General features: G+C 38.7%; 1 protein-coding gene across 2 annotated transcripts in view; it reads right to left on the reverse strand.

Moving 5' to 3' along the window:
• LOC131254742 (uncharacterized) overlaps nucleotides 1–21062 on the reverse strand; it is a 98080-nt gene that overhangs the window by 5749 nt on the left and 71269 nt on the right. Inside the window, exons 12-14 of one of the 2 annotated variants that reach the window (XM_058255457.1) lie at nucleotides 18238–18309; nucleotides 11383–11526; nucleotides 6317–6388 (exon numbers count right to left, since the gene is read on the reverse strand). In XM_058255457.1, coding sequence (XP_058111440.1) covers nucleotides 6317–6388; nucleotides 11383–11526; nucleotides 18238–18309 — 288 coding nt within the window. The remainder of the gene's footprint in view (nucleotides 1–6316; nucleotides 6389–11382; nucleotides 11527–18237; nucleotides 18310–21062) is intronic. The other variant, XM_058255458.1, reaches the window with a different exon arrangement.

Genomic DNA, 21062 nt, shown 5'->3' on the forward strand with positions numbered 1-21062 from the left:
CAAAGCCTTATTCTTCCTTCTGTATGCCATAAATATCATGAGGAAGCATTCTCTACTATATTTGCCCACATGGTTTGAAGGGACCATCACCCCAACCTTGAAAAGATCACCCACAGTCTTCAGCATAATTCAATATGTTTCAAAGAGACTGAAGGATTGCCAAATGGTTGAAGCTGTCTCGTAATGAAGGAACACAAATTTTACAAAGTGACCTAGGACTTTAAGTTTTGCTTATTACTGTTACTATGAACATCATGAACAGTTTAGATTGCATTGATTAGTTGTAATTTTTTATTACTTCGTCTTTAAGTAATAGTATGCGCACATATTGTGGCTTTTGGGGTATAGGTTTTTCTTATAAATAGGCAATCCCTTGTAGCATTTTTTTCATTGAAGATGATTAATAAAATTCTGCATTTTCCCCCTTCTCTAATTCTCTGAGTTGTGGAAACCTAATTGGGTGCGAAACCCTCCCTTCTTCGAAGGGCTAACAACCATGGTGCGAGGCCACACCTACCCCAAATCACCCCCATTTCCTACCCTTCATATTCATCATCTCCTATAGACATCCCCTCATCAAATCCATCCACGTTTGCAGCTAATCTTTCCCCTACAGCAGATTTCTAGAATCTAGCTCTGCAAGAGGGCTGAAACTTCAACGGAGCACCATATTCAAACCGATCATCCGTTTAACCTGAAATTTGGAGGGAATGTGGCCCATCCCAGGCCGACTAGGCCCTAGCTGCCGATTCCATATTTGTGGGCCCCACACATGTGCGGACCACCATCCACGCACGTGAGTCAGGCCAGTTTGTTGTCCACACGTGTGGGTTGATCACAGGTTCCCTCTCGTCTCTATTTCACTCTTCTTTCGCCTTGTTTCCATAACCCTAACTAATGCGGACACAAGCGCATTCAAGGTGTACCAACGAAGAAAGCGCCAACCACAAGTGTCGTCCTTGTGGATAGGTGACTATTGAGGAGCTGAAGACCTTTCACATGTAATTGGACATATAGAAGACCCCACTCAGGGAAGACACATGTGAAAAAAGATTGGAGAAAGAAGACCGAGCGCCCAAACTTTCCCGTAATTATGTTATTTGCGTGTTTTTGACTTAGGGCTCTTGTAGTAATTTTATGTCTTTATTTGCTTATTCTAGAGGTATTTTAGTAATTTTATGTCTTTATTTGCTTATTTAAGTGGGCTAAAGCCCTAAACTCGAATTTCAACTATTGATTAATGAAAAGCAAACCCTTTGGTTGCCTCCTCCCTCTCTTCTCTCTCATGGTGCTTCTTCTCTCCCCTTGATCTTCTTCTTCTAATTTCTTGTGTCCCTCCAACTTCTTCAAGGTAATAATTTTCTTCCTTTTATTTTCCAGTTTTGGCTAATCCTTCTTCGATCAAAATCTTGAAAACCGATCTAAACCCTAAATCCCCAAATTCTCAAATCCCTAATCCGAAAAACTTCTTGATTCTTCGGACTAGTGATCTTCATTGATCGATTGGGTGTGACCATGCAAGATCAGGAGGTCTCATCCCTCACCGGATCCAACCTAAGTAGTAATTGAATTCCATAATCTATGGTTGTAGTGATGGCCCGCTCCATTGCATGTTTCCTTTATGATTTTCTCAGTTATGATGATTACTGTTAGAATTTTAGATCATTTATTCATTTTATTTCCGCTGTTTAATTATCTCCATGAGCATGCATCATAATTAGGGCTGTCCTACGTCACTAACCCTAGCTCATCTCAAATCCCAAAGTTCTATTCCACTTTTGAAACCCTAGGTTTTCCCGAATTGAAATGTCAGAATCCCTTGGATTGGGAAATAATCCTTTGCATGTGTGGATGAATCTACTATCTTTTGAGCATTGTTTAGTCTATAATTTTTAATTGATTCAGCCCTAACATGTGTAGGCTTCGACCCTCGTAGATTCCACTTGTTGAATGCTTGACTTTATGTAAGATGTGGAATTATTGTGATTGTTTCTAAATTATTATGATCTAAAGCCTGAAATCTTGCACATCATATCTAATTTTCATGTCCTGCATCAAATTTGATATCAAAGCTTAGGTTTTTCATAAGAGATTGCATTGCATGTTTAGGGTTTAGTCTACTCAAGTTTATTTTGCATTAAATTTCATCATATAGGGTTGTTTAAGACCCATCATTCACAACAGACTGCTGAATTTTCTATTGTCAGAAATTCCCCAATTTTCATTGCTGAATTTTCTGTTAACAAACTGTTTGGACAGTTATGTTGCTGGAATTTTAGGAGCGTTGCGTAGTTTCCCTCATATAGAGTCCTGTAGGAGCATTTGGTCCCATCTAGACGCATATAGTTGGGCATTTAAGGACCTTTGAGTTTAGTGGGTAGTTGTATGCCCACACGTACTGGTCGCGGTTTTGGGTTGCACCCTGCATTAAACATGAAGCAATTACAAGAGTCAATGGACAACATAACTCGGCAGTTTGAGTCTTTGGGTAGGCGCTTGGAACAACGTATTGACCAACGCTAGGATCAGCTCAATGTGCGCATTACCCAACTAAAGACCTCCACCTGGGCAAACCCCGTCAATGGGAAAGATGTTCGATAAATGGCAGGTGGTCAAGAGGATAGACAAGGAAATGGGGGTGGCCAAAGAAACAGACATGGGCACGCACCCGGGCACCCACCCCGCGAGAGGCATCATGATCATTATGACCCAAATGCACAACTCCTCAAGGGAGTTAAGAGTAGAGGTCCCTACATTTAATGGCCACTTGGGCCTTAAAGCTTTTCTATATTGGTTGGCGGATATGGACCACTATTTTGAGTGGTACGACATGTCGAATGCTCGTCGAGTCCGATTTGCCAAGATGAAGCTTGTGAGCCAAACGAAAGAAAGAGAAGTTGAGGAAACCCCCAATAGTCCATTGGGGAGAAATGAAAGAAACTCTTACGGAAAAATACCTCATTTTCTCTTATCACTTGAGGTTGGTTGATGAATCGAAGTCCAAGTCTAACCTTCTCCAAATTCTAAATACGAATGACTTTGAGCGAGAGACCGAGTCGGACTCGATGGTGTACGCTCTTGTGGCTAGGGAAAGTGCACCAGAGGCTAGTGCAGAGGTACCCACTGAGGCCATTCCGGTAGTGGATGAGTTTCGTGATGTCTTTCCCGATGATCTACCGGATGAGCTTCCCCCTATGAAGGATATACAGCATGCCATTGATTTAATCCCTGGGGCGACTCTACCAAACCTGTCTGATGTGGTCAATAGGAGACTGGAAAATTTTCTCAGGTGTTTAGTAGGGGAGCACACCAGGACGTGGGACACTGCACTACTTATTGCTGAGTTTTCATTTAATAGTTCTATCAATAGATCCACAGGTTTAAGTCCTTATGAAGTCGTTACTGGTTATAAACATAAGAAGCCTATTGATCTTGTCCCTATGTCCCTGTCCAATAGGCCATCAGAGTCTGCAGAGTCCTTTGCACATCACATTCATTCATTGCATCAAGAAATCAGGCAAAAGATCAATACTAGTAATGAACATTATAAAATTTCTACTGACCAACATAAACGGTTCAAGGAATTCAATGTAAGGGACTCTGTGATGGTCCGCATCAAGTCAGAGCAATACCATTAGGGAGCCATTTGTAAATTACCCATGCGTAGAGGTTGGAACATTCAAAATTATAAAACGAAACGTTCTCAATGCATATGCGATAGATCTTCCACCTTCCATGGGAATTAGTTCCATATTCAATGTGGAGGATCTAGTTGCATTTTAGGGGGACCACTGATACATTGTGCAACCTGTCACCTAACCATCCTGATTCCCCAGACCTTTCCCTTAATCCATGGCCCCCTCACGATCCATCTTCCCAGCCTCTATCTCACATACCTACCCTTCCCACACCCAGAGAGGAGATAGAAGATATTCTAAACCATCAGATAATATCGAAGTCAGACGGCAGATTTCAAAAGTTCCTAATCAAGTAGAAGTCACACCCAGCTTCAGACAGTATGTGGCTCACTAAGGAGGAGCTTCAGAGACTTGATCCTAACATCTTGGAGCAGTTCAGGAGTTTTGTTTCGCCAGTGGCGAAATCTTCGCAGCCGGGGAGAGTTAATGGGGACATCTTGCGCACACGCACGTCCCCTAACGCACGTATGCAAGGAGGGCCCCACCTTCGATCTTGATTGATGACAACATCCATGGAGGGCTTCCTAGTTAGAGGATTGTGTTTTAGTTCCTTGTGGTGGACCCGATCATCATGTGGATCCCATCATTAGATCTCATGATTGTGACCCACTACCCTAGGTGACCTAGGACTTTGAGTTTTGCTTATTATCGTTATTAGGAACATCATGAACAGTTTAAATTGCATTGATTAGTTGTTATTTTTTATTACTTCATCTTTAAGTAATAGTATGCGTATATGGCGCGACTTTTGGGGTATAGGTTTTTCTTATAAATAGGCAACCCATTGTAGAGTTTTCCATTGAAGATGATTAATAAAATTATGTGTTTTCCTGCTTCTCTAATTCTCTAAGTTGTGGAAACCTAATTGGGTGTAAAACTCTCCCTTCTTCGAAGGGCTAACAACCGTAGTGCAAAGCCACACCCATCCCGAATTACTCCCATCTCCTACCCTCCATATTCCTCATCTCCTATAGCCATCCCCTCTTCAAATCCACCCACGTTTGCAGCTAATCTTTCCCCTACAGCAGATTTCCAAAATCTGACCCTGCGGGAGGGCTGAAACTTCAACGGAGCACCGTATTCAAACCGATCATCCGTTTGGCTTGAAATTTGGAGGGAAGGTGGCCCATCCCTGGCCGACTAGGTCCTAGCTGGCCAATTCCAGATTTGTGGGCCCCACACACATGTGGATCGCCATCCACGCACATCTGTCAGGCCGGTTTGTTGGCCACACGTGTGGGTTGATCACAAGTTCCCTCTCATCTCTATTTCACTCCTCTTTCGCTTTGTTTCCATAATCCTAACCTTGGATCATCTCAAATCTCTAAGTTCTATTCCACTTTTGAAACCCTAGGTTTTCCCGAATTGAAACGCGAGAATCCCTTGGATTGGGAAATAATCCTTTGCATGTGTGGATGAATCTACTATCCTTTGAGTATTGTTTGGTCTATAATTTTTAATTGATTCAGCCCTAACATGTCTGGGCTTGGAGCCTCGTAGATTCCCCTTGTTGAATGTTTGACTTTATGTGGGATGTGGAATTATTGTGATTGTTTCTAAATTATTATGATCTAAAGCCTGAAATCTAGCACATCATATCTAATTTTCATATCCTGCATCAGGTGGGGGGGTCCTTGAAGAACACGATAGAAATGAATATTCCACTCAAAGAAAGAGCTCATAAATATGATTGCTAGGCTAAGTAAAAAAGAAACACATCAACTAGAAGCCCCTCTCGACAATTTAGATTCACAAGGTCCCCTTCCGAAACTTTAGCCACAAAGGGTTAATGCAATGGTTTAAAAATGTTGGCATAAGAGAACTGATGGTGGCACCCGTTTGAACTTTGCATAGTTTCCATGCAATGAGTAATGCCAGAGATGACATCTAAGATGGTGATGTCCAAAAATGGATGGTGTCTAAACTAGCCCAGAGGATTGACATTTTGGCACCCTAACATATCACAACATCAACTATTTCAAGCACTTCACCATGTGGATCATTTGATCACAAAACCAACTCCCGAATCTTTAGATTCTGCACAAGATTAATGCCATGGTTTAAAATCTTGACATGAGGACATGGATCAGACAGTTCCTGTTTGAATTGTACAGGATGCAATGGGTCATACCAGAGGTGACATCTATGCTAGTGGAAAGCAGGTGAATGTCTAAACTGGATGGAGTTTATGATACCATGGATGATTAACAATTTGACATCCTGACATATTGCCACAACATTGTTTGAGCTATAGATCATTCATTCACCATGCAAAATAGTAGGAGACACTTAAAAATCAAATTCATGTTAGTAGCTCTACAATACGAAAACAGAGATAACTAGCAGCACTAGAGAAATGGATAACAATTATTTGCGATAAACAAGAAGCCCTAGAGAAATAACATGTCCATGCATAAATGTAAGTAGATTGCAGGAAAGTACCGTTACTGATACAAAGGCTAAAAAATATTAACAGTCTTATACATAGGCTACATGATCAATAAGAAAAAATATAAACAGGAATTTTCAACAAACATGTGCCTCAGCTGGGATATGGTTATGATGATAATAGTGTGTCTCATCCAAATAATTAGTATCAAATTTTTCTTGTAACCTACATCGGAAGCAGTTTGTTCCGAAGTCAGTGATACGAGCCCCAAAAAGATCGAGGTGAGTTAACCCAGTCAGACCTGCATGCAGTTACATGAAGAAACAAGAAGAAAAAAAAAAAACTCAATGAATCAGAAAATGGTAAATTATCAGTACGCATACGAGTTATATCATATGCCTTCCAAGAAATAAAAATCATTTGAACCATATCATGCACAAATGGAAGTACAAACTTCAAATGTTACAGTGGACAAGTATACAGATTCTATGAAATAGGAATAACATAATTAGAGGATTTGAATTTAAAAGGGGAAATAAAAAAAGATTAGAAAGACTCATGTGCAGACAAACCAAAGTACCACATTGCTAGCATATCATTATCAGCATCTTCAGACAAGGAGAATGTTGATAAAATAGTGAACAAATCAGCCCACAGACACAAAATATGGTGGCAAATGACAAGCATAAACAAAAATCATAATAACACATGTATAGATCAGCAATATCAATTAGAAACTGTAGTGCAACTGGTGCCAGATTGCTTCCATGGGTAGGGGATGAACCCTACTACCCCTCTAGTTGATTATTAGAGATCACTTGTAACCTTCCTCCTTTTCTCCCCTACCAACCACACAAGAAGAGGTGCCCCCTCCACAATAATAATAATAATATAGATATAAGTATGTTTCAGTCTAATCCTCTTATAATAAAACAAGAAAAAGAAACACAAGGCAACTACTTGAATGTCAAACAGCTCACTCATACAGCCATATGGAGCCCACACGTGTGTCACCGTGGGGCACTTCATCCTGCATTTATAAACTCCCGAGTAGGACCAGCTTGCATCAGCTCCTACCAGCTTGGAAGAAATCTCCATTGAGTTGATTTTATATACCAATAACAGAGCTTAGGGTTAAGCCCCTAAAACTGTTCCTACAAATCCACAAACATTCAGACCTTCGGCGGCTCTTCCACTTAACTAAAAACTTCTGACACCAAACACAATGTGTGGATGTGATTTTGATAGTCAAACAAATCCTCAATCACTTCATCTTGCTGTCACAACACTTTAGGCATCTGAATCGCGTGTTGTTCCTCATTCCCGGATTCATGGTGTCCGAAGTATGCAATTAAAGTACGCAGACTTAAGACAAGCCATTACCAAATTTCCTTGAACTGTGAGAAGCATTGCTTCATGTTAGTGTATCCCTAGTTTTCATTACCTTTTGCAATCTTATGCCTGAAATCCTTGTGAACCCCTTGATATGCTGCACAAAATACTCGGCATGATGTTTCAGTCAGGTAGTAATCAGTAGCCATACTGGAACAATAGGAGGGTTGAACCCATCAACAACTTCGAAAGTGGTGAATCCTGTGGTACAGTTAACATTGGAACTGTAGGCAAACTCTACTTGAGACGGAACAAGATCCTATATGCTGATATGGTGATGCACAAAACATCACAACAAGTTACCAAGCCTTCAATTGACCACTTCAGTTTGGTCGACAATTAACAGAGCTACCCACTTGAGAACTTCAGTTTCATTCCCATTTTTGCTCAAGAGTTTTTTTTTTCAGAAGAAACACATGAGCTTCACATCTCCCACAGACAATGGTTTTAGAAACTCCAAGTTGTTAGACCACCTCTTACTTCTTTGAAGAAGAGATTTGCAGTATGCATGTCATCCGACGTTTCCTTAAATGGGATAAAATCGCCATCTTAGAGAAGCAATAGACTACAGAGCAGATAGTCATAACCACGTTGTGTCTTTGGCAACCCGATCTTCCCATGGTCCATTCAGCACAAAAGATGTAGGGTACAAACTAGTGTTTTCTCTTCTTCCTTCACCTATGAGTCAGGCAGAAGCTCATGGCATCTCATTCCCACACAATAGAAATTATCTTCAACCATCGTCACGGTCTTGGTGATCCCAAAGTAATGACTGAGGCACCAAAAAGCAGCTGCACAGCACTAGATCTTGCAATGATCTCCCAAGTCCCAATACTGAAACTAAGAATGTAGTCAAGAAATGTGCCTTCCTGCTAAAGGGCATATGCTAACTTGTTCTCCACACTTGCTTGGTGTTTGACATTAAAGGTAAACTCCCAAATGCATGCACACTTGTTGTGTTTTGCACTTCTTATCTAGGAGTTCAGATACCTCAAGCCCTTATGATCAGAATTAACTACCCACTCTCAACACACATAACATATCCAATACTTCAAGGCTTGTACCACAACATAAAATCCAGCATCATAGTAAAAGTACTTTTTTGTGTGTCATTGAGCTTGTTGGCAAAATATGCAATGAGATGCTCTTCCAGACTATGGACACCACCAATGCCCATATCAAAAGCATCACACACCACTTTAAAGGCTTTGGCAAAGTCTGACAGGCACAACATCAGTCCTTTGATCATCTTCTTCTTAATTTCATTTAAAGTGGTAACCACTACTCATCCATTCAAAAAGACCCGAATTCATGCATTCAGTAATTGGTGTCATGAAGGAACTAAAGTTCTTGATAAACCTCATGAATGGCCATTGGAATCAGCCAATCAAGAATGGCCTTAACCTTCTTTGGATCAGCCTTAATGCCTTCTTTGGATCAGCCTTAATGCCTTCAACTAACAGGAGTCCTTGAACACCCACACTGGGGTTAATGAAGCTATGCTTCTTCAAGGTAATGCAGGTTTTTTCAAATTGCAGGATTCAAAATGTACAAGTGATTAGGACTGCAAAGGACTGCTAATTCAGATCATGGGATGCAGAATGTAAAAGTAGCAATCTAGATTGCAAATGATCCATATTTCAGGTCATGCAATTTGGAACATAAAATGTAAGGGGGTTAGCGGTTTGGGTAACACTGGGAAAAAAGTGATGCAATTATTTCAAAAATGAGTTCATATCATTCAAATCTCATACAATACCGGTAATATAACACAAATAATGCATCCAAAAACAAAAATACAGCTTGGACCCATATCCCCATGGAGTTACAAGGTGGCTGGCACTTGTCGTCCCATCACCATCGGAGCAACCATAATATTGTTGCTCCAACAATAATACTGTGCCCAACTAATAAGCTAATGTACTAGTCCGTGTACTAACATATCTCTGGTACCCATCCTCTCCAAACTACACCAATATGCACATTAATGGACGCTACATGGACACTGTAACTAAGGCTATCGGCTGTGTTCTTGGCTCAACACTTCCATAACCATATATGTATCTTGGAGTTGCATCTATTTTCTTCCTTATCCATACAAAAGAAACTAATTTAAACAGATTCAATCCAACTTTTCCCACTGTGTTCCAGTTTGTGACTGCAATTTCTCTACCAAAATCGTGTTTTGAAGTGAAACAACCCAAGTGGAATTGACAAACACACCAACGCACACTTTCCCCCAAAAATTGAAGAATTATGAAGGGTCCCTATGTGCAATATCGAGGCATTGATGCGTATCACTATCATCATCATCCTCTTCCTCTAAGCCTTATCTCAATTAATTGGGGTCAGCTAAATGAATCCTGTTCTGCCATTTCCACTCTATCAAGGGCCATAACTTCAGTTACACCATAAGTCATCACATTTTTTTTTACTACCTCCACCCACATCCCTTTGGACCTACCCCTTGCCCTTTTAGAACATTCAATTTGTACCAACTCACTCCTAACCAGGCAGGTTTTGGTTCCCTTTGCACATGATCAAGCTAAGTCTAGCCCATCTTATTACCTCGTGCTACTGCTAAGTTCCCTCGAATTCATTCATTTCTAGTTATATCCTTCCTTGTCTTGTTACTCATCTATCTCAACATCCTCATTTCAGCTACCCTCATGCTATGAACATGTTATTCCTTAACTGCCCAACATCCTATCCCACAAAGCATGGCTGGTCTTGTAGCTATCCTGTGAAATTTCCCTTTGTTTGAGTGGTCTTATATCAATACAGATCGCTATATATCGCAGAATACATGTGATATTTTGGTTGATAGCGGGGATATTTACAAATCCCGGACATTGTGTCAGTCATGTGTGATACCAATAGTATCGGCAGATATATCAGCCAATACGATTGATACATTGAACACTTGTGTTCCTCACCATCCTACAATGTAAATTCCTGAGTTGGAAATGGGAGATCCATTAGTCCTTTTTAATCCATTTGTGGCCACTATAGATAGTTAGGAATGTCTGATTTGTGGATGATTGCATTGAGAATCAAAAGATTGGCATATGGACATGCAATATGTATTGCAGATGTGATGATCCACCACACAATGGCAAAGTGTCATCTAATTCCACTTCCTTTGTTCCCAAGCTTAAAAAAATTGGAGCAGATGTCCTCCAAAATATAAAATAGACAAATGAATAAAAGAAAAGGCTTCCAGATCCACTTACAGCTGAACTAAATCATGAGTTACTCTCAGAGGCAAAAAATAACAGAAGGCATTGGGAATGCTGAGAATAAAAGTGAAATTCATAACCCTCTTTTAATATGGTATCATTAAAGCTATAGATTTTTTTGGGGGGGTTTCAAGCCCAAGGCTCAATAATAGCCAGGGAATCTTCAGCATTGAAGTCTCAGGTTCGAGCACAGCTTACCTATCAAAGAGGTCTCGGGTTTGAGCCTAGCTTACCCATCAATAGGTCTCGAGTTTGAGCCCAGCTTAAGAAGCTATATAACATTTTGAGTATATGCTAGACACTTCAACTATCGCATACCATCATCATCAGTGTCTAAACCTGGATTACTTGCACAGCTAAAATGAATATTTAACTGCATCAAAAATCACCTAAAAACACATATTGGGACCTTAGCTCACCTGAATTACGTATATCTCAAACTCTCAACCATCAAGTAACAATGATTAGAATAGGAAAAAAAAAAAAAAGCAACAGCAGTTTTGGAAAACCTAGCACTTAAGAACAAACATTTAGAGCTTGCTTGAGAACTTGAAAGCATGCATGAAAAGCAACAAAAGAAGAGCTCTTGGTGGCATGGACAAACTTCAAAATAAATAAGCATGCATGTGAATTATGCACGTATCATGAGTGTACTAACACTTACTTGTAAGAGCTGCAAGCCCTGTATCTGTAATTTGTCGAGCATCCAGATTAAGTGATCTGAGCGATGTCAATCCAGATAACTTTCTTAATCCACTATCAGAAACTAGAGTGAAAGACAAATTTATGGTCTCGAGCTTGCCCAAACCTATGATAGAAGGGGCAATAGTAGATCAGGAAAAGCTTTGAAGCATAGGATATGTGAAAAGAACAAATTCAAATGTGCTACCAGAAACCTCAAAAGATTAACTATACACACGATTATCAAACTTTTGCTCCTTGTATGTGTTCAGGCACAGAGGTAGGGTGAGATTACACAATAAACATAACAAGGACCAGTCACTAATGCAAATGCTTTACACAGTTGCTGTTTGTGAATGGTTTGCCAAAAAGTGCTTATGATATGGTCTTCTTTTTTGCCAAAAAGTGCTTAAAGATTCATCATAATTGTCATCGTCGCCGTCGTCGCCATCGAAGCCTTATCCCAACCAATTGGGTTTGGCTACATGAATCCTTTTCTGCCATTCTACTCTATCAAGGGCCATAGCTTCAGTTAGACAACGGGTAACCAAGTCCTTTCTTACTACCTCCACCCACGTCCTTTTGGGCCTTCCCCTTGCCCTTTTAGAGCCTTCAACTTGTACCAACTCAGTCACTGCCACAGTTTGTCTCTATCGCACAATGTTTAAATTATCGGTGATGATATCAAATCGTTGCAAATAATGTCGGTATCGCTAGGTAATCGAAACCTATAACCCCTTTTTTCGTCTCTCTTTTGAAAATCACCAAAATCTCACCGATATATATATAGTTCCAAAATATCGCCGATAATTCCCTACTTCCGGCGACAAAATCCTTGAAATACAACATAAAATATAGAAGGAAAAAAAAAACTACATTTTTTTTTCTCAAGAATCTGTTTGAGGAAGAAATTTCCAACGCCTCGACAATCGTTGGATTGCATATCGGCAACCGTTCTTCAAAGGTACAAATCAAACCAATAAAACTTCATGTTTTCTGTCGAAAAATCCTTCGATGGCAACTTCTCTGGAAAGAATTGGCATTGTGAGCCTCAAAACGTGCTTTTAGGGCTATGAAAATCCAGGGATATATTTTCTTTCGGAGGAAACATTGAATTTTAGGGTTCGAGGGAGAGGGGTTTTCAGGTTGAAAAGGAAAAGGAGGAGGGTTTCTGTTTTTAACCCTTGTTACGAGGCACGAACCGCCGGGACCTAACTAGAAACGGACGGTCATGTCGGGGGCCCATCATGATCTATATGTTTTATCCACATCGTCCATCTATTTTGACAGTTCATTTTATGCCATGAGGCCCAAAAGGAGGCAGATCGAAAGCTCAAGTGGATCACACCATATGAAGTAGTGGGGATTGAACTTCTACTGTTGAAAACTTCTTGGGGGCCCACCGTGATGTTTATTTTCCATCAAACCTGTTCACAAGGTCACATAGGTCTTATGTGAAGGGGAAACATAAATACCAACTTGATCCAAAATTTTCATGGCTCCCAAAAAGTTTTCAACGGTAAGCTTTCAATTCCCATTGCTTCCTTTGGTGTGGTCCACTTTGGACTTCGATCTTATGCCATACAATGGTCTTTAAAAGTTGATGGATGGCGTGCATAAAACAAATACACCATTGTCGACCCCACAGAGCTCTTGACAGGTCCATCTGTCTCTAGCTAGGTCCTAGTGAGGAAGTACCTGCGCCTGTTATGACGGGGAGCTTGGATTCGTACACAATATGCTTAGCGTACTGAGTAGATTCTGTGGGGCCCACCATGATGTATGTGTCATATCCACACTGTCCAAAAAAAAATTCCAGATCATTTTAGAGCATGGTTCCAAAATTCAAGAATATCCAAAGCTCATGTGGACTACACTACAGGAAACGGTGTGAATAGAAAATATACCGTTGAAAAATTTTTGGGGCCCACAGAAGTTTGGATGAGGCTGATATTTATTTCTTCCCTTCATCTGCATCTTTTTGACCTTATGAACAGGTTGGATGAAAAATAAACATCACTGTGGGCCCTAGGAAGGTTTCAACAGTGGACATCATTAACCCCATTGTTTCCTTGTGGTGTGGTCCACTTAAGCTTTGTTTACGCTTCAATTTTGGGCCTAACCCCTAAAATGAGCAGAAAAAATGGATGGACGGTGTGGATAAGCTAAATACATCCAAGATGGACCCAAAAGAGTTTACTCAGTACAAAAAAAGCATACTGAGTTACTCGGTACACAATCCGCTTTCCGTGGATTAGGTGTTACTCGGCTAACACCTAAGAGGGTGTTACCCTTACCGTGTGGGGTCCACCTTGGTGAATTTTTTGTATATCAACACTGTCCATCCATTTTTAAAACTCATTTTACAATGTGATCCAAAATACTAATTAGATCCAAATCTCGGGAGAACGTGGACCATACCACTGGAAACATTGGTTGATGACCATTAAAAACATTTTGTGGGCTACAAAAGTTTTGCATCAAGCCGATCTTTGTATTTCCCTCCATCCAAGTCTAATTGACCTTATCAACAAGTTGGATGGAAAATAAACATTACGATAGGCCCTAGGAAGTTCTTAGCGGTGAACGTTCAATCGCTATTGTTTCCTATGGTCTGATCTATCTAAGATTTGGATTTGTTTAATGTTTGGGACCAGATCTCAGGTGGACCACACCATAAGAAACAATGATCATTGAATACCCATCATTAAAAAACTACTTTTATGTAGTTATCTAATTGTTAGATTATTGGACAAAGAATGAAAGGTTAAGACGAAAAATATCAAAATGGTTTATTAAAAAATAATAATAATAATAAGTGTTGCGAGTTAGAGGTTAGGATTTTTCTCAGACAGTGTTTAATCCAAGTTAATACATGTTAGGTGTGCCATTTCGAAGTGCCCAAATTACTCGAGAAACGTCCACAACATTTGTAGAATAAGCTTATTTTTACAACAGTTGGACATGGCCCCACCTACATGTTTTCATGGAAAAAATCTGTTCAAAAGGGTCATCCTGTCAATCTCATAATTGGGCAGGCCAACCCATTTCGTGAGCCCCCACTTGAATCAGATGTTTATAGGTGATTGTGTTTTTTTATGGCCTGAGTGCTCTATTTACTTATTAAGTGAACTGCACCATGATGTTGGATTTATGAAAAATCAGGACCATCTATCATGAGATAGGCAAAACTGAAAGGAACTAGTCAAAACTTCTAGATTCTTCTGTCGGTCCACATAATTATTGTATGCTAGCTACATTTGTATTATATAAATTCATTTTGGTTACTATTGGAGTGATTTCTTACAGCAACAATTAAATGAAAACTTCTTATATGATGCGTTCTTTTCGCAATTTTTTTTTCCTAAATATGCAAATACATGTATTTAGGCATGTCCTGAAGTTTCACTGAAAATTTCCATCATTTTCCCCATGTTTCCCCATTTTTCCCGGTATTTCTGATTATCGGCAATATTATTGGCAATAACAATATTATATCTTTATCTCCAACTGACGAAACTTGTAGCAATATAGACAGCTCGAACATGACCAAACCATCTAAGTCTACTTCTCCAAATCTTAGTACCTATTGGTGCAACATCTAAATTCCCTCAAATGCATTCATTTTTAATTTTGTCCTTTGTCTTGCCACTCGTCAATCTCAACATCTTCATTTCGGCAACACTCGTCCTATGAACAATGTGGAGATCCTTGCTCCTCTCCTTATATTTCTCCATCAATTGTCTAAGTAGGAAAATACCTTCAATGGTAGACTGATTTTCTCATAAATTCATTCCTTAATTTTTTGCTCAATTGCTCAATCACTCTTTACCAAAGTTTTATAGAATGGCTCAAAAGTTTTATTCCACAATAGTTGGTGCAACTCTGTCTCCTTTATTCTTAAAAATAGGTACCATGGTAGTTTTCCACTTTTCCTCCATTCGTCTAGCATTTTCTTTGATCATACAATCTTATTGAACAACTTTGTCAACCAACATATCCCAGTATCTCCCATACACTTACCATATGGTCCAAGGGCCTTTCTTTCTTGTTTTCATTTTTCTCAAAGCTTCTTACACTTTAGATATCCCAATCCTACAAAAGTACATATCAATTCCAACATCATTTGAATTTATGGTACCTTCTATTCTCCCGTCTCCTTTATTCTTAAAAATAGGCACCATGGTAGTTTTCCACTTTTCCTCCATTCGTCTAGCATTTTCTTTGATCATACAATCTTATTGAACAACTTTGTCAACCAACATATCCTAGTATCTCCCATACACTTACCATATGGTCCAAGGGCCTTTCTTTCTTGTTTTCATTTTTCTCAAAGCTTCTTACACTTTAGATATCCCAATCCTACAAAAGTACATATCAATTCCAACATCATTTGAATTTATGGTACCTTCTATTCTCCCCTGTCTCCTTTATTCTTAAAAATAGGCACCATGGTAGTTTTCCACTTTTCCTCCATTCGTCTAGCATTTTCTTTGATCATACAATCTTATTGAACAACTTTGTCAACCAACATATCCCAGTATCTCCCATACACTTACCATATGGTCCAAGAGCCTTTCTTTCTTGTTTTCATTTTTCTCAAAGCTTCTTACACTTTAGATATCCCAATCCTACAAAAGTACATATCAATTCCAACATCATTTGAATTTATGGTACCTTCTATTCTCCCGTCTCCTTTATTCTTAAAAATAGGCACCATGGTAGTTTTCCACTTTTCCTCCATTCGTCTAGCATTTTCTTTGATCATACAATCTTATTGAACAACTTTGTCAACCAACATATCCCAGTATCTCCCATACACTTACCACATGGTCCAAGGGCCTTTCTTTCTTGTTTCCATTTTTCTCAAAGCTTCTTACACTTTAGATATCCCAATCCTACAAAAGTACCTATCAATTCCGACATCATTTGAATTTATGGTACCTTCTATTCCCCCCCCCCCCCCACCCCCCACAAAAAAAAAAAAGTTATTGCCATTTAACAGTTCTCAAAAAGCTACTCCACCTTTCATTGATCTCATTGTCCTTGACTAGTACACTCTTATCATTACAATTAATGTATCTAACATGATCTAGGTCCCTACTCTTCACCTCTCTCATTTTACAAGTTTGAAGATATCTTTCTCACCTTCTCGTCCCCAATCTATTATGATAAACAATATAGGCTTTAAGTTTAGCCTCACTTGCTGCTTTCTTAGCAATGTTTTTGGTGTTTCTATATTGTTCAAGATTTTCATTGTTTCTGGTCCCTTGCTAGGCTATGAAACATGAACGTTTCTCGTTAATGACTTTTTGTACAAACATCATTCCACCAATAAGTTTCCATATATGATTGTTGTTCCCTCCAGATACTTCTAAAACATATTTTGCCACTTTCCTAATTGACATGGCCATCTCATTCCAACATAACATTTACTTCTTGCTCGATCAATTTTTTTTTGAATAACATTGTTCTCCTTTTTAAATTCTACCACCTAATTTTTGGACACCTATTAACTTATCGGGACACCTAATTTATTCTCTTTCTTCCATCTCTGAATGTAAACATCCATAACCATTAATCTATGCTGCGTGGTCAAACACTCTCCAGGTATCGCACTCTTTCCAAGTAGGAAAAAAAAAAACTATTTGGCTTGTATATGAATCTTTGGAAGTTATTAAATGTTCATTCCTATTTTTGAAGTATGTGTTTGCTAGAGCCAAATCGAATGCCATAGAGAAATCAAGGATAGCTTCCCCCATCTCATTTCTTCTACCAAAACCATATATGTACTCTCTCATTTCCTCTACATTCTTTTCCTACATGACCAATATATGAATCTTTGGAAGTTATTAAATGTTCATCCCTCTTTTTGAAGTATGTGTTTGCTAGTGCCAAATTGAATACCATAACGAAATCAAGGATAGCTTCCCCCATCTCATTTCTTCTACCAAAACCAAACATGTACTCTCTCATTTCCTCTACTTTCTTTTCCTACATGACCATTTAAGTCTTCTCCTCCAAATATCCTCTCCGTTAGAATTTCTTGCATTAGTCTCATCCATATCCTCCCAGAATTGTCTCTTGATTCTATCCTCTAGTGGCGCATATGCAGTAATAATACTAATTATCAACTCATTTTTATTAATAAAATCCTATCAGTTACTCTCTTAACATCAACAGCTTCTTCTTTTTAATCTTTGTCTACCACTATCCTGACTTCATTTTTATTATTGTCCTTTCTCATATACCAAAGCTTATATCCATTAATTTCTCTAGTTTTGGCCCCTTCCTAGTTGGTCTCCTGAATGTAAGCTATACTAACTCTCCTTTGCTTCGTCGTATCGACTAGCTCCATACCCTTAGCTGCCAAATGTTCCGAAATTCAATGCGGCAGGGCGAATCCGAAAGGCTCCAACTTATAAATGATGCTCATACTGGACCATTAATCTATTTCCATGACCTACCCTCCATCGAGTAAATGGTGTGTGTTTGTAGACCTAAACAGTAAAATTCAAATATCGTACGCCTAAACATATATTGAAGAGAACGAATTGACATATAGAAAAGAGCATCTATGTAGATAATGACCTGCGGAGCTCCAAACACTAAAAACGAACAACAAAAAAGAAAAAGAAAAACGAGAGGTACTAGGGCACACTATAAATATATAAATAAATAAACAAAAATTTAAATAAATAAATAACATCTTTAACTTCATAATTTAAAACATGAGTGAATAAGACAAGAAGGAGAAATCAGTAAAAATAAAATATACATGCGCATTTACCCAAAGTAACATGTGTCCTACCCAACTTCGACAGGAAGATGGACTAACCAGAGATATAACGAAGCCCACCGCTACCAACTTCAGTGTCTGACAACTCCAAACTTCTCAAGCGTAGAAGGCCTAAATGAAGAAAGCAAAGTATATACAGACATACATTAACACCTCACAGGAAAAAGAAAAGAAAAAAGTCTAATAATTATTACTGAAGAAGCACATACAAGTAGATAAAAGAAACTCAAGTTCTACAAGCAATAGAAAGGTACCATCAACCAAGCAATAACATCTCCAATCTACCAATTAATCGACAGATTTGACACCTAAAAAAGAATTACAACTATTACTACTATCATCGTCATTATCATCTTAAATTACAATGTACAATAGTTGCTTATTTTTAACAGTCTTCCAAGAACTTTACTATTAACAGATCTTACATACGTGCAAAATATGAAGGCTTCTAAAACCATGATAATTGCAGTTTTGTAAAATTTTAAATAAAAAAAAAAAAAATCAATTTATTATAAGCAATCATCCAAAATTTGAATGATGTGAGTCGAAACCCACCATGTTAAGAGCCAAGGAAAGAATTAGGGATCTATTTTAAGTCAAAATGAGCCAACTTATTAACTTTGGTAATTCAAATATTAAATTCAAAAAAGGTGAAACAAAATTGACCATATTGAGAATTTTGTGGCAGTTCAAAAAGTCAAGTTCTATAGTTTGAGAGGGACTTCCGCAATGACTTCGACTTTTATACGAATAAAGGTTAGTATGCAAAATCATTTCAGTTAGCCTTATACATGATACATGTGTCTACTTTACGCACATGCATCTCGTTGGTTGTAATCAACCTCTGTAATAGAGTTTTTTTAGCATAATGAGAATTTCATTAAAAAGCCCCGCTAACAAGCATAACAATAAAAGAATACAAAAATAAAATAAACCCCAAATAACATCCTAAGAAAAGAGAGGAGGTCACAATCAGCTATATCTTTCAAAAGAGAAGCTCACTCACTAACACTTTGACCTTGCTCACCACCAACGCCTCTGAAACAGAACTATTTCAAAAGCACCGATTGTTTCTCACCCCCCAAATAACCCACCATAAAGTCAAAAAGATAATATGCCAGAGTAACCTTCTTTCTTCCCCACTCCTCCATGCCATGCCCAAAGGAGCGTCCATGAGTTAAGTGGCATAACCCAAGGCGATTTGAAAATAACTAGGAAGTGCATCCATACTTTATAAGTGAAAGGGCGGTAGATGCATAGGGAGTTGATATTCAAGATAATCATTGACTTCTTTTGAAGGTTGTCAATTGTCAGGACCTTGTTCCCACCCGCTAAGCAAGCGAACGCTGCCTTAAGAGAGGCAGTATAGAACTTAAAATAGAAAGTATGATCCTGCTCAACTATTGAGTTGGTCACCCAAAGCATTCTATAAAATGATTTGACCAAAAATGGCCCAAGCTGTGGACTCCCCATTGGGGGGTTACTTCAACCGATCTAGTAATTTGAAGAGCTCTTCCATCTCGTTGTCCAAAAAGTCTCTCCTACAAGGCGACACCCAGATAGAATTAGACCCAGTACAAGCCTAATGCATTTTCAGAGAGGACCACTGAAACAGAGAAAAGGCAACATTAGCTAACTTCTTTCCTCCAGACAGTTGTATTCCAAGCAACCATAATGCCTCCAAAAGAACCCTATGTCCAAACAAACCCAATCCTTGTTGTGAGCCCCCCAAACCAAGTCCACAATTGTCATGTTGACAAACTGAAGCTTTGTTTCTTCAAGAATTATGATCTGGGCCTTCATCTTCCTACAGATTTCCTTAGTCAGGAATCTTTTGGATTTGGAACCCAAACTCCTGATGTACTAACTCAAAATATTCATTTGAAAATTGACCTTGCCCTTCTTCCCCTATGAGAGCTGCTGATTTTGTTGCCCACTTCATAATTGGCAGTGTTCTCCAGTTGTCATAGCTCTCTATGACCCTTGGGAGTATGCTTTAGCGATCTCCGAGGTTTGGTATTGACTCCTTTGCTACATGAACCTAAGTAATGCTTCATCATCCTCATCCCCAGCTACCAGAGATAGGCCTAGCATTCTTCCCACTTTGTCTATAACATCCTTGGTCTATTCAAGGTCTTCATCCGATAAGGGTCCATCAACTACCTTTAGGCCAGGAGGCGATGTAGGCATGATAAGCAAGACGTCACCTCTGGCAAGGTTGGCAATTCTCTCAACAGTAATCTGTAATAGGCTATTAGATAGGGCATGATTGTAAGTAACCCTATATTAAAAATATTAAATAAAAAAAATTTGCGCCGTCTGTGGGAGTTCCATTGGACCTGTGGGAGTTTTTTGCTCTCATTGTTGGTCCCTAGCCCCAATAAAGGAGGATTGCATTAGGTTAGTATCCGACATTAAACTTTTTCCATAACTTTCATCATGAATCCAACCAATATGGCATTCCAAACTCATGCTAGGGCACAATGTTGTCAAAATCCTATGATTTACAAATTACAATTTCAGTTGAATCTTAAGAAAAATAATTTAAATCCCACATTGAATCCCTTTTCAGATGAATCCTACGATTTATGATTCAAATCATACAATTTACAATTCAAATTATACTTATTCTCTTCTATTTTAAGCTTTACTTGGCTTTCATCTTATGCTTTTAAATTGGTGTGGGCTTTAAGAATCATTTAGAAGATGTTAATTACTTATCCTATTCTTTATAAGAGATTACATAATAGATATTCTCTTCGACTTTAAATCATTTTGCATTTTCTTATATTTTTTACTTCTCAATTGGTTGAAACACCAAATTGATATAGTATTCAATAACAGCAACGGTGGACATAATAGCT

This window comes from Magnolia sinica, chromosome 9, assembly GCF_029962835.1.
Source record: "Magnolia sinica isolate HGM2019 chromosome 9, MsV1, whole genome shotgun sequence".
In the NCBI taxonomy this organism is placed as follows: Eukaryota; Viridiplantae; Streptophyta; class Magnoliopsida; order Magnoliales; family Magnoliaceae; genus Magnolia; species Magnolia sinica.